Genomic DNA, 14,323 nt, shown 5'->3' on the forward strand with positions numbered 1-14,323 from the left:
AAATTAACATTAACCAAATTAATAAATGCTGTTTAATGCATTGCTAGTTCATGATGCATTAACTACTGTTACCAAAATAATTTCTGGTAAAATGTTACTGCTTCAGGGCAATGTGCATTTGATTATACGGTTCATTCTGCCAACAATCTTGGCTTTCCATATGAAAAACATGATACTGATGAAATTGAGACAATCTAGTACTGATCTAATGTAAAACACCCTGAACACACTCAGCACACGCTCAAACGACACGAGTATCTCTCTTTAATTATACATCCCTTTGATAAGACTAAGATTTCTCCAGAGCTCAAAGTGCCCAAAAAAACACACTGTACACACTTTACAAGGGAAACCACAATTCAGGCAAAACAAAACAACTCCTTTAAATTACACAGTATCTTGCAATGTCATCTTTTAGGAAAAATATAAATATATATATTTTTTCATTACTTTTCTGTCTCACGCCACTATTGTACAGATCCACAGCACAGGCAGAAGCCATGGCACTCTCTCTTCAGCCAATCAAATCGCAGTCAGATGAAGGCAGTAGCAGCCGCGCTGAGACACGCCGTGACGGGACACGCATATTAACAAAAGGTCTTGCGGTTAATAAATAAGCAACTGGATTTGTGTCAATTCAGCATGCAATCTAAACATCATTTCGGGAGGACAGGAAAGATGGATCAGTGCTTTGAACAACATCAGGAACACGTCAAGAACATCAATAAAAAAGACAAATGCAAAAACCGTGGCTTACTACGAGACTACTGTGAAATCGGTGGAACATTTGAACAGCTCTGTGCCAGTGTTGTGACGTGGCGAACGGTTCAGTGCAGGTTTGGTTGGAGATGAAGCACGTTCAGGGTCACACACTGGGAAGCGCAGGGAAACGACAACACGTCAAGCTAATACTTCAACTCTTTCTAAAGCTGTGCTTTGAGCTTAAAGGAAGATTTTTTTTTGGTTTGACACAAGTAACACTTTCATGCATCATATCGTTGGCATGTTGTCGATTACGCCAGAAATCATTTTGACTTGACCATCAGTTTGAATAACAAACAAATACATAAAATACAGTTGTTGTTGTTGTTGTTGTAACATAAAATTAAACCAGTTTTTAGGACGATTATTTTGCATTGTGACACTGACATGACAATTAAGCACATTTTGCTTCCAGAAAGAAAATGATCCTAATGAAATTCCCATTACTATATATTTTTTTGTTTTTGTTTTATTAAATCAGAACCAAGTCACTACAACAAATACTACAATGTATTTTTCCAATATTTTTTGTCGCATTACAAACTTAATAATTAAAAAAGGAAATGTGCTTAATTTTCATGAAACTTTCAGAATGCAAAAACAAACAAGACAATAAAAGAATATATTTCACACAAAGAAAATGAAACTGTTTTAAGGACTATTATTTAGCACTGTGACCTTATTGTCATGACAATTAAGCACAATTTTCTTCCAGAAAGATCATCCCATTATTCTTATTACTATAATATATATATATACTATTAAAAAAATTAAATCAACATCAAGGCAGTACAAAAATACTACTATGCTGTGTATAAATATTTTACTAATTAATTTGTCACATTACAGTTGTGAATTTGGAAAGGAAATGTGCTTAATTGTCATGAAAATGTCAGAATGCAAAAACAAACAAATAAAGAAATAAATAAAAGTATATCTTTTTCATAAAGAAAATTAAACCTGTTTTTAGAACTATTAGTTTGACAATTAAGCACATTTTGCACCTCCAAAAAAATCAATCCTACTGAACGTGATTTTCATTACTGTAATACAAAGCAAAAAAAGTTTATATATATATATATATATATATCAAATCAAAACAGCATCAAAGCAGTACAAGTACTACGATAATGTGCATAAATATTGTACAAACTGTTTTTTTTTTCACATCACAACCAGTAAAGGCAATGTGCTTAATTGTCACATAAAAAATATGAATGGTCCTAAAATAGGCTTTAATTTGAATGCAAAAATATGAAATCTGACCAGAGATTCACTAGTTTGTACAAAAACACACTTATAATGGAAATCAATGGAGCTGAACTGTTTACACACTCAAAATGATTTACTGTTGTAATCAATAGTATGCCAAAGATTAAGACTTGTACTGAACTCAGGATATTCCTTCAAAGGTACTTGATATGATACTATGCATGATTATGTTTATCTGGTTTCATTTCCTGTAGTTCAGAGTCAAACTACACGCCGATAACCATCAGATCAGAGACGAGACCACAGCACTGAACCGGTATAGTACGATATGAAAAATGAGTCCGCAAACGTTTTACGCTGGTCGTCCGATTCAAATTATTGGGTGAATCTCACTCGCCTCCGAAATCAGATTTAAAAAAGATGCAATTATTGTTTTGGACCATTAAGATCCTTTGTATAATGACACAATTTTATGATAATCAAGCACAAATCTTACAGAATTCAGCTTCATAATGAGAAATGACCGGCACATGACAGCTTTCACGAGATTCACCCAGACTATTATCATTCAGAGCAGCTCTGTGATGGAGTGTGTGTGTGTGTGTATCAGTGCTCACATGCTTTAGCGTTTTTTTCCCCTGCAAGAGTATTTCTGAGAAGTTTGCGGATGACAAGAGACAAAAGACACGCGACGCTAAGGATCGAATGTCCGACACTACGTTTCATTTCCCCAAAACACTGAATTCTGATTGTCTGGAGGTCATAAAAAATCCCAACAACACACATACAAAAGAAACTAAATTAATAAATAGTACAAATGTAATCAACGTTTCGTCCATTCTCTCACTTCTGGAAGTCCTAAATTCATAGTCAGAGCATTTGCACTCAATCCAAAGCCGTCACAGAACTCTTTGTAGTGTTTAGGTGATATGTTGAAACACTGGCATGGCAGGAATATGTACACACACACACCAGTGCAGAGAACCGTTTTTCTCATCGGTGCATCCAGCGCTCTTAAAGTGTCAACAGCATTTTTTTCTTTATTAAAAACGAGTCTTTGTGGTGTTTTGTTCCGGATCACCTGATTCACAGTCTGAAGACGTTATTTGGTAAACTGCTCCTCGTTCAGAAACACGGTCTGAAGTCCAGGGCTCGTTTCAGTGTTCCTGTAATCTTCCTTCCTCTCCTCTGTGGCGTACGGGATGAGGTATCAAGACTCAGCAGTCTCCACCGGAACAGGTTGTGATGGTTTAGTCAACACTGCTTCAGCTTCATCATACAGCTGGAGACAGAAACACAGTATACACATGCGTGTTCACACTTGGCATGTTTGGTTTGATTAAAACCAACTCTGGTGTGATTGCTCTGTTAGCGAACTGATCCAGAGATCGTTTGCAATCGAGCCGAGACCACCTTGTTCGGTAATATTATGAATTATTATTTCAATTGAACTTTTTTATTTTAATATATTTTAAAATGTAATTTACTCCAGTCTTCAGTGTCACATGATCCTTCAGAAATCATTCTAATATGATGATTTGCTGCTCAAGAAACATTTCTTATTATTATCAATGTTGAAAACAGTTGTGCTGGTGCTGACTTTTTTGTAAACAGATTTTTTCAGGATTCTCTAAAGAGAATTTTTCTTTTTTCAAAAGAACAGCATTTTTGGGGAAATGCAAATAATTTGTTCCATTTTAAATGTCTTTACTATCACTTTTAAACAAATGAATGCTTCCGTGGAAAGTAAAAGAGAAATATAAAGAATGTAAGTAAATACAGACGTATATAGAATTATAGAACTGTGTGTGTGTGTGTGTGTGTGTGTGTGTGTGTGTGTGTGTGTGTGTGTGTGTGCTAATTCATGATATTAATGACAATCTTTTTAAAAATATTGGGGTCTCTAGTATGGCTGATAGCCTGGAAATCTAGACCTAAATCTGAAAGATTAATGGTCTGGCGTCGACTAATGAAAATCGACCAGCTCGAGGGGCGGCACCAAGGATGCATTTGAAAATCTCACTGCACGCAATTGGATAACACTACGACCAATCACAACAATACACCGTCTAAGCTGCATACGCTTAGCTACCAGCGGAGCTAACTGGTAGATTATACTTTTGCCGTATCCAGTCACTATGCTCAGGTGTTATAAAAAATATTCTGGTAGAGATTTCTTATAGAGAAGTGCTGTCGTACCGGAATGAACTGCACATCCTGGAAGAGCTCTTGGATGAAGCGTCGCGAGGCCAGACGGAACATGCAGTTGGCCAGCAGGAAGGAAACCTCAGAGTACAGGCAGATGTCATCGAACGCGTACGGAAACTTCTCCTTTATCCTGCGGAGGGCACCAGACATTACACAGGGATGAAATGAGAACACACACACACTCACGCTTGCACAGTATTTCTCAGATGTTCTTACGTCAGCAATCCGGTTTCGTGTCCTTTAGTACCGACTGAAGAGCTGAGGTTGATGACGAGCCGCAGAACCTCTTTCCTCAGAAGAACTCTGCAGGCTGGACCGTCCTCAGATATCGCCTTCCCACCTACACACACACACACACACACATTAGGTTTTCATGTTTTATGGGGACTTTCCATAGACACAATGATTTTTATACTGTACAAACTGTATATTCTCTCCCCTTACACTAACCTACTCATCATGAACATTATCAAAAACTAAAGGGGACCAATTTTTTTTTATATTGCCATTTTTGTGGGGACCTGTTGTCCCAATGATTGTCCCTAACCCACACACATACACACTTTTGTTCTTCTATAATGGATTTTCCATTGTTTTTTATACTGAACTAATGATATTTTGGTAACACTTTTAATTTGTTAACATGGGTTAATGCATAATGTTAATTGTTATAACTAACATGAACTAACACTGAGGACTACATTACAATATTCATTCATCTTTGCTAATGTAAGTTAATAAAAATACAGTCGTTCACTGTTTGTTCATGTTAGTTCATGTTAAGAAACGCAACTTTTGATTTTAAACATGAACAACATGAACTGGTGTTGTGCATTGATGGGCTCTGGTCTCACCCAGTATGATCTCTGCACTGGGAGTGCTGCTGGCCGAACCCTGACTGACGGCCGCGTCGCTGCAGCCCGAGATCCCAGAGAACTTGGACTGGGCGACCACCTCTAGGTGATTATGGGAAGGCTGGTTGTGCCACTGAGAGAAACCATCAGACGGCTCTGCAGGAACACAAGACCAAATTCCGCATTTTTACCCAAATCTGGAGACTGTAAGACTGACACTGGGGTTTGAACCTACAACCTTTCCAGTGACCACATCCCATTTCTGTATTCCACTAACACCACCTCTAATAACATTCTCATGCAGAAAGCAATATCATACACGAGGAAGATGTTTAATGAAGATTGAAATGCACCTGTGCGAGAGTGTGTGTTGTTCAGGTGGCTGTGTGTGTGTGAGCCGAGGATGGTGAGCGCGCTGCAGTAGAGGCAGTTCTGCTCCGTGTGCTCCTGTAAGCCTGTAGTCTCCTCAGAGCCCAGCATGTGGTTCTGCTCCGACCGGCTGCTGTTTAACAGCTCCGTTATGCTCACCTGAGTCTTCAGAGGACCACGACACGAGTCTAAGAAACCTACGAGCACCGGCGGGGAAAACACACAGATTAGTGTTTCACATCATATTTACTATTATTTAATTATAATTATAGTCACTGTAATTTTAGGGTCGGTGAATAAAAGTATTAATTATTTATTTACTAAGGACACATTCAATTGCTTTGATGAACAGAAAAAGACTTTCTGTTCATCAAAGAATCATGAAAAAATATTAAGCAACAACTGTTTTCAACAGATAATAGTAAGAAATGTTGCAAATCAGCATATTAGAATGATTTCTGAAGGGTCATGTGACACTGAAGACTGGAGTAATGATGCTGAAAATTCAGCTTTGCATCACAGGAATAAATAACATTTTAAAATATATTCTATATTTACCTAAAATACTTAGTGACATACTATAGATGTAGGGTATAAACAACTGCATTTGACTTCCTTTGTTTATTGTGGTGTAAAAAAAGAAAAGGTGTGAAACTGAAGTGCATGAACTTACTGTTACCAACAACAAAGGTCAATGACAAACACACGGGGTGAGGAGAAAGTGTTAAAGGGTTAGTTCACCCAAAACTGAAAATTCTGTCAGTAATTACTCACCCTCATGTTGTTCCAACCCCGTAAGACGTTCGTTCATAGTAGTCACTTGGACTATTTTAAACACTGTCTTTACTAACTTTCTGGGCCGGCAAGTTTCAATTACAATAGAAACCTACGGAGGAGTGAAACAGCTCTCAGATTTAATCAAAAATATCTTAATTTGTGTTCCGAAAGAGGAACGAAAGTCTTACGGGGTTGGAACAACATGAGGGCGAGTAATTACTGACAGAATTTTCATTTTTGGGTGAACTAACCCTTTAAGACCACAAGCGGAGGTGAAAGTAATGAAGGTTACAGTAAAGAAGGGGAGAAGCGCTAGAAGAAGACAAAAGTGTAGGCAACAGCGGAAGGTGATGGAAGAAATGGAGTTGAAATCCCCCTAATAAAAGTATTAAAAGACAGAGGAGTGAAGAACCCCTCAGATGCTGCCTGCATTAAGCTTAGGCTGATTTAAGTTTTATGTTATTTATTTTGCATGAACTGCTTTGTAATCAATAAAATAAGTGCTCATCAACATTCGAAATGTATTAACATTAGTTAATACACTGTGAACTAACATGAACAGCTATTTTTTATTAACTAATGTTAACAAATTAAACCTTATTGTGTAAAGTGTTACCATTAATGATATTAGAAATACAGAAAAATACAGATGATGCTACAGTACAAACCATTAGATTCTCCAAAAAGAAATTTGGATGATTTTTCTTCAGGAGGAGGGCTTGTTCTCTTCTGGAAATATGATGTTTCTTTAATCTAAAAATGAAATGAAATAAAATAAAATCTTAAATGCAAGTAAACATTTACTCAACACAATTAAAAGACTTACAGGGACATCAAAAAGTTTTATACAAAAAAAGCAGAGAACAGTTCTTTCGACAACTATATTTTAAATGTTTTTGGTCGCTACGGCTAAGCTCACTGCATTAATGCGAATCTACTGGTATATTTTTAACTCATTTTGTGATCTGACAGGTGAATATAATAAGTAATACAAAAGTCTGATCCACTCAGGAAAGTGACAGCATCTTTTTCCTAAATAAGCCACACAATCAGTGTTATGTCATGACCATAGTGAGGGCAAACACATCTTCAAATGAATCAACACTCACGAAAATGTAATCAAATTTGCATAAACCTCTATATACTCCACATACACATTAATAAAAGTACACGACACAAAACAAACCTGAAACATATGATTGATGTCAAGGGGTAACGCCAGGCCAATGTAGTCCTCACTGCAGCCATAGGTGGCGCTCGAGACCATAGAGCGCAGGGAAGAGGAGCGCTGCAGGGTGGAGTGATTGATCGGACTCAGCAAGTCCTCCTTATCCAGAGACGCAAAACTCAGAGCTTTCAAAAACCTGCGAGGAGAGCGAACACAAGCACACGCACTGCAAAACATTAGCTCTAATCCTAGAAATCTTTCGCTTTTATTAAAATGGTCTACGAACAGTCAACAAATGATCAAACAACTCTTTTACGACGGACTGACAGAACTAAAAATATTTTATACCTACTCCTGGACATCCACCTTATATACCGGTAATAATTTGAATCCTGACACAATACCTGGATGTAATATTGAGTAAACAAATAGGCTGTATCCCAGTACACAACAATTAGTGCATACCAAATCACAGTATATATATATATATATATATAGCTAGCTACTGTAGGAAGATACACTGTTTTCCAAATAAACTTTTCCTGCTAGATTTGTATAAACATCACCCCTGTCCCAACTAGATGATCTGTCTGACAACAGCATGTGCATTGGGATGCAGCCAAATATATTTCTAAGTCTGTTTAGTAGTTTGAGTCGAGTTTTGTATTGGATCTGCAGGAGTAGATTGAGCATCCCGGGTCAGCACGACATCAACTAGGTTTGCTGGTTTCCTAGTTCCTAAAGGACTGTTTGCACAAGCATCTGACCGAGTCTTAGAGACGCGTATTAGTATCCCAGTCACTCAACTCATCACAAAATGGAGAAATAATTTAGGGGGGAAATGACTGGAAGTGCAGTCGCATGGACAGGATGTTGCCTTGTACTCTACAGTGTTTCTATGATGGAAACTCTACGGTGGTTCGAGCTAATGAAGGGATCCTACTCTTGAGCTGCTCTACCCACCATGGCACAAGAGTTCTGGACACCCTGCGGTGCGAGCTGAACGGCCCAGAATACCTTCTATGAGAATACCTGAGGACCAGCAAAAACACCCTGAACTTCAATTGCACTTTCACATGTGTGAATTTCACAAACATGTCAAAAACCAACAAATATAAAATATGTATTTATTTTTAATAAAATATATTTAATTACATTATTAAATATGAATAATGAATTATATAAATATTAATAATAATTGATATATATATTAGTTATTATTTTATGGTAAGAAAATAAAGGTCATTCATTTCAGACTTTTTGGACCATCACATTATCATAACATATTTTCATCAAAATCAAAATTGACTAGAAAATTTGTATTACAGTAGAGTGTCTGGACATTTTTTTTTTAATTCTCATAAATCTTTTTGCTACTTTTGAGGTTCTCATTCATGTACTAGTTAATAAAGTAATGTCCATTAAAGTAAGTTTCTCTACCATAAATTACCATCATTTTATATAGTAAGTAATTCATTATCATAGGCAGTACAAAACAATCTATAAAAACTATCAAAATTTACAAAAAGTAAAAAATATATAAATAATATAAGTAATACATTTCTATACACATACTTAAGTACATAGATATATACAGTATGCATGTTTAGGGATGGGCAATTATTTTGTATATATAAATACACACATTTGCATATATATATTTAAGAACTATTCACATGTATATATTATAATGTATACATACATAATTTATATTATATATAAATATTATACATAAATATTTTATATATAAATAACAAATGTTTGTTAAATATATACATGCATGTGTGTGTATTTATATATACAAAATAATTATACACAGTACACACACATATTATTTAAACACAAACTTTTATTTTTGATGCGATTAATCGTTGCCCATCCCATATATATATATAAATAAGTATATATATATATATATATATACATAGAGAGAGAGAGAGAGAGAGAGAGAGAGAGAGAGAGAGAGAGAGAGAGAGAGAGAGAGAGAGAGAGAGAGAGAGAGAGAGAGAGAGAGAGAGAGAGAGAGAGAGAGAGAGACTCTCACAACTCAAAAATAATGATGTAAAGAATAAAAAATAAGTAGTAGTTAAACAAAAGCTGAAAATGTATAAATGACTGTGTACCTGCGTGGTGTGAGCCGCGAGTCGAGGCTCCGTGTTTTCATGGTGATCGTGTCTGTAAACAGTACGTCTTTAGCGGGAGACGCCAGCGCTTCGCTGTGTGACAGAGACGGGTGTATCCTTTGCTGCTGCAGGCGTTTGAGCGTGGCGTAGCCCAGCGCGTCACGGGGGCTCGTGTACATGTAGCTGCAGTCCACCAGGCTCTTGATGGTGGCCACAGAGGGAGATTTCAGCGACTGAGCCCTGCGCGGCAGTGTGTGCGCCGACCCGGGGGGAATCAGCGAGGTAGAGTTGGACTTGGACAACAGGATGTGGTTATGGTTGGACTGAGGACTGAGCGAATGTTGCATTTTGACAGTTTTAGCGCTGACCACCGTGTTGAGGCTTGCACAGTCTGTGTCCATGCCCACGACAGAGGGCGTCTCTCGGGAAGGGGAGGAGCTCATGGAGCTGATGCCACTGGTTGTAGTGTCCGTGTTGAAGCTCTGACTGCGGCTCTTAAACGTGCCGCTTCCCGGCAGCACAGAGGCACCGTCGCAGGTCAAACGCTCCCTGCTGCTCCGCTCACGCTTATGCTGACCTCTGCCCTCCGAATCCAAGCTCCCCTCGGTGGCGTACGGCTCTGCTAGTGCCTTTATACCCACAAACGAAGTCTCAAGGCTAACCGTGGGGCTGCGGGACATGCGACTGCCATTATAAAAGACCTCGCTCTGCCCCGAGTGGCCTGGAGAATAGTTTGAGGGTTCGGTTACGGTCCGGATGCGCCTCATGAGCTGGACCTCCTCGGGAGATTTTCCTACATTGGTTGTGCCTTTAGTGTCAGTGGGGCTTCGTCCTTTCTTACTGGGGAGAGAAAGGGAGTTGAGAAAGCGGTTTCTCAGATGAGAGGGGGTGAGGATGGTGAAAGGGCTTCTGTCCTTTGAGGTTTTTGTGTGCAAATTAAGAGAAGAGTCCTCGTACATGTCCAAACTCTCGCTAACATCGTCCATGAAGTAAAAACCTGAGAGCGACATGTGCAATATTAGAATGGACATAAAACAAAAGATTGCAATGACTATTTATGCATACAATTACAACAATCAGTGTTACTAAAAGGTGTTCAGTACAAAACTTAAAGGGTTAGTTCTCCCAAAAAATGCTAATTATGTCATTAATTATTCACCCTCATGCCGTTCCAAACCCGATCTTTTTTATTAAATCTGAGAGCTTTCTGTCCCTCCATTGACTGCTATGCAACTACCACTTTGACGCCTCGAAAGTTCATGAAGAGATTGTAAAACTAATCCATATGAATTAAGCGGTTTAGTCCAAATTTTCTGAAGAGACACGATCGCTTTATATGATGAACCGATTAAATTTAGACTTTAATCACATACAGTATAAACATTTATCAACTCACACACCAGTTGTAGTAAACAGAAGCTCAAGCACGTTCGCTTGACATGCGAGAACCAATGAGGTTCATTCTCATGTCACGCAGCACGTTTGATTCATCAAAATATCTTAATTTGTGTTCCGAAGATGAATGAAAGTCTTACAGGTTTGGAACGACAAGGTGAGTAATGAATTTTCATTTTTTGGTGAACTATCCCTTTAAGAAAACATTTTGATGTTGACATGTTGACTCACTGGGTTGACTTTCGCTTTCGCTGTTGTGGCGTGAGCTGGTGGACTCGGAGTTGAGGCTAAGTGTGCTGGGCACAGAAGACAGTTCGCTGGGTAGCGGAGCGTCCACTTCCTCAGGGACGACGGGCCACTGCTGCCTGCGACTGTGCCGTACTGAGTCCCATCCCAAAGCCTTCAGCACATCACTGCCCTGCCGCGTCCGGCTGATCACGCCCAGCACATACACACACGTACTGCACACACAGAGCTGTTGGTTACTTACTGGACATATGGCAAAAGGCTATTAACTCTTTCCCCACCAGCTTTTTTTTTTTTTTTTTTAGTTGCTAGTCAGTGCCAGCACCAGCATTTTTAATAATGTTCACAAAAATGTCATAGAATATCTGAAAATGCAATATATCAACAGAAAGAACAAAGCCTCTGCTTTTAAACAAAATAAACTGTTTTATTCTAGCTTCATGCCTTTTTTTTAAATGGAATGTGGATAAATTTCATTAAAAAAATAAGAAAATATTTATTCGTGGAAACCGTGATGAATAGAAAGTTCAAAAGGACATTTTTTATGTCTTTACTGTCACTTTTGTTCAATGTAATGCATCTATGTCAAATACAAGAAGCAATTTATTTCAAATAAACCTTACTGACCCCAAACTGCATGCAAACATTGGTTTACAGTAGTTACATCAAACTACCATGATATAAAAAAAAATGGGTCTACAGGCCAGTTTAAACCAAGGACGATAACTATAACTAGATTAGGGTCCACACCATAGACTGTAGAAAAAAAAAAAAGGTCCACACCATTGCACGATATGTTTATTTTAAGTGCATGCTGCAGTTGTTGTCTGCCTCTTTAAGTGCTTAAGCTCTTTAAAGTCAGGTGGACTCTGATTGGCTGTCAATCTATTAATAGTTCAGCGGCTGGAAAAAAAACCTGTTGTGTAAGTGATCAACAATATTGTTTCTCTGTGCTTTTATAGTTGCTGTGTGGACTTCCCTTAAAGAACAATTATTATAACTATATCTTTATCGCTCATGTTATAGTTTTCGTCCTTGGTGTGAATGGGCCTTAACTTGTACAGAATTAATATATATTGGATATGACTATGTTACGCATCGGCCTCTTGGTTTCCAACAGATGGCGTTCATGCCCATTAAGTTGTGAATAACCGGGTATATTCCTGTATTAGGCAGACTTACCCACGTATGGACAGAACCTCACAGTGCTGAGCCAGACCAATAATATCTGGAATCACATTCTCCTCCTGTAGGAGGTTCAGACCCCAGTTTGAGCTGCCAATGTTGCCCTGGAACATTACAAATGTAAAACATTAAAACTATAAACACCACATTTAATGAATCAAGAGACATTTAATTACATCGGCGGACATCATTAGCTACTCGGCACATACAGTAAGTCAAAGCCATCACTGACCAGAGCCCATAGCGCCGCCTTCAGCAGTTTAACACCTTCCCATTTATCCAACACTGGAGATCGGACTGTGTAACTAAGATCCGGGATAACACCCTAAGAAGTACACACAAATAAATGCACAAAAACATACGAAGCTATACAGTGACAGCAAGCAGTGTGTGCATAATCAGGTACCTGAGCTTCCAGCAGAAGGCAGCCGGTTTTATCATGGACCAACTGCCCATATAAATGCACCGGGAGAAAGACATTCGGCCTCTGTACCCTACAACATAAGAGCGAGAGATGTATATCGTCTGCATGTAAAAAGAGTATGCTTCATATTTAGGGCCCAAGCCTTGAAAAGGCGAAGGCCCTATTGTTTTCCATGGGATTATTATTCTTCTTCTTTATTATTAGGGCCCAAGCCTTGAAAAGGCGAAGGCCCTATTGTTTTCCTTCGGATTATTCTTCTTTATTAGGGCCCAAGCCTTGAAAAGGCGAAGGCCCTATTGTTTTCCATGGGATTATTAGGGCCCAAGCCTTGAAAAGGCGAAGGCCCTATTGTTTTCCTTCGGATTATTATTTATTCTTCTTCTTCTTCTTCTTTATTATTATTATTTTACTACCTTTTGGGCACTTTTGGGGGCCTTAACGTGCTCAAAAACTCTTGAAACTTTGCACAAATGTCAGAACCCGCGGCCATTAGGGCCACGCTGAAGCTGGGACCCGGGCGTGGTAGGGGGGCTCGGCAGCGCCCCCTGGAACGGGATTCAAAAACATGTCCATATATCAAACACGCTTGAATGTAATAATATGATACTCGGTACACATATAGATCTCATCGGGCCGAACAACTTTCGTGCTCTAAGTTTTACGCCAGTCCAACAGGAAGTCGGCTATTATGGGCTGTATGGAAACGCATGTTCTGGCATTTGAAACACTTCTCCCAGAGAATTCATCCGATGACCACGAAACTCGGTGTGCATGAAGTCAAGACATGGAGGATGCTAAATTGCGGACGGATTTTTGATATCTCGAACGGTTTGGCCGTGGCGAGGAAACGAATTTATGATTAAAAAAGGATGCATAAAGTGTTATAACTTAGTTATAGTTTTACCTACAGTTACAAAACTCAGCGTGTATATTGATATTATCAAGCCGAACAACTTTATAATTTACAGTCATTAGCTCCGACCAACAGAAAGTCAGATATTGTGGTTTGAATGTGAATTGTGTCTCTCTCTGTCTCTCTGCTATTCTGTGTGTGTGTGTCTGTCTGTGTGGGGTGGGGAGGGGAGGGGGGATCTGTGTATGTGTGTGTGTGAGTGTGTAAGGAGGGGGGCTAGTTTAGTTTAACCCTTTCTCTGCTGTGTGCAAAATCTCGGGCACTTTTGGGGCCCTTAACGTGCTCGAAAACTCTTGAAATTTTGCACACAGGTCAGAACCCGCGGCCGGGCTGAAGCTGGTACCCGGGCGTGGCAGGGGGGCTCGACAGCGCCCCCTGGAATGGGATTCAAACACTTGTCCGTATATCAAACACGCTTGCATGTAATAATATGAAACTCGGTACACATTTAGATCTCATCGGGCCGAACAACTTTCATGCTCTAAGTTTTACGCCAGCCCAAACAGGAAGTCGGCTATTGTGGGTGGTATGAAAACGCATGCCCCTGGAATTTAAAACACTCTTTCTAGAAAATTCATCCAATCGCAACCAAACTCGGTCAGCATGACGTCAAGACATTGAGGATACTAAATTGCTGACGGATTTTTTATATCTCGAACAGTTTGGCCGTGGCGAGGAAATGAAATT

The 14,323-nt window shown here is 39.0% G+C and overlaps 1 protein-coding gene across 1 annotated transcript in view; it reads right to left on the reverse strand.

The window, feature by feature from the left end:
• Positions 1 to 2,677: 2,677 nt before the first annotated feature.
• Positions 2,678 to 14,323, reverse strand: part of rictora (RPTOR independent companion of MTOR, complex 2 a) — a 75,060-nt gene continuing 63,414 nt past the window's right edge. The window contains exons 27-38 of the mRNA XM_079608289.1: positions 12,706 to 12,793; positions 12,532 to 12,624; positions 12,297 to 12,403; positions 11,100 to 11,329; positions 9,474 to 10,470; positions 7,369 to 7,546; positions 6,851 to 6,935; positions 5,390 to 5,602; positions 5,037 to 5,192; positions 4,399 to 4,522; positions 4,174 to 4,312; positions 2,678 to 3,256 (exon numbers count right to left, since the gene is read on the reverse strand). Of these exons, the coding sequence (XP_079464415.1) occupies positions 3,185 to 3,256; positions 4,174 to 4,312; positions 4,399 to 4,522; positions 5,037 to 5,192; positions 5,390 to 5,602; positions 6,851 to 6,935; positions 7,369 to 7,546; positions 9,474 to 10,470; positions 11,100 to 11,329; positions 12,297 to 12,403; positions 12,532 to 12,624; positions 12,706 to 12,793 (2,482 nt within the window). The 3' untranslated portion in view covers positions 2,678 to 3,184. The remainder of the gene's footprint in view (positions 3,257 to 4,173; positions 4,313 to 4,398; positions 4,523 to 5,036; positions 5,193 to 5,389; positions 5,603 to 6,850; positions 6,936 to 7,368; positions 7,547 to 9,473; positions 10,471 to 11,099; positions 11,330 to 12,296; positions 12,404 to 12,531; positions 12,625 to 12,705; positions 12,794 to 14,323) is intronic.

This window comes from Phoxinus phoxinus (genome assembly GCF_949152265.1).
Source record: "Phoxinus phoxinus genome assembly, chromosome: 3".
Lineage (NCBI taxonomy): Eukaryota > Metazoa > Chordata > Actinopteri > Cypriniformes > Leuciscidae > Phoxinus > Phoxinus phoxinus.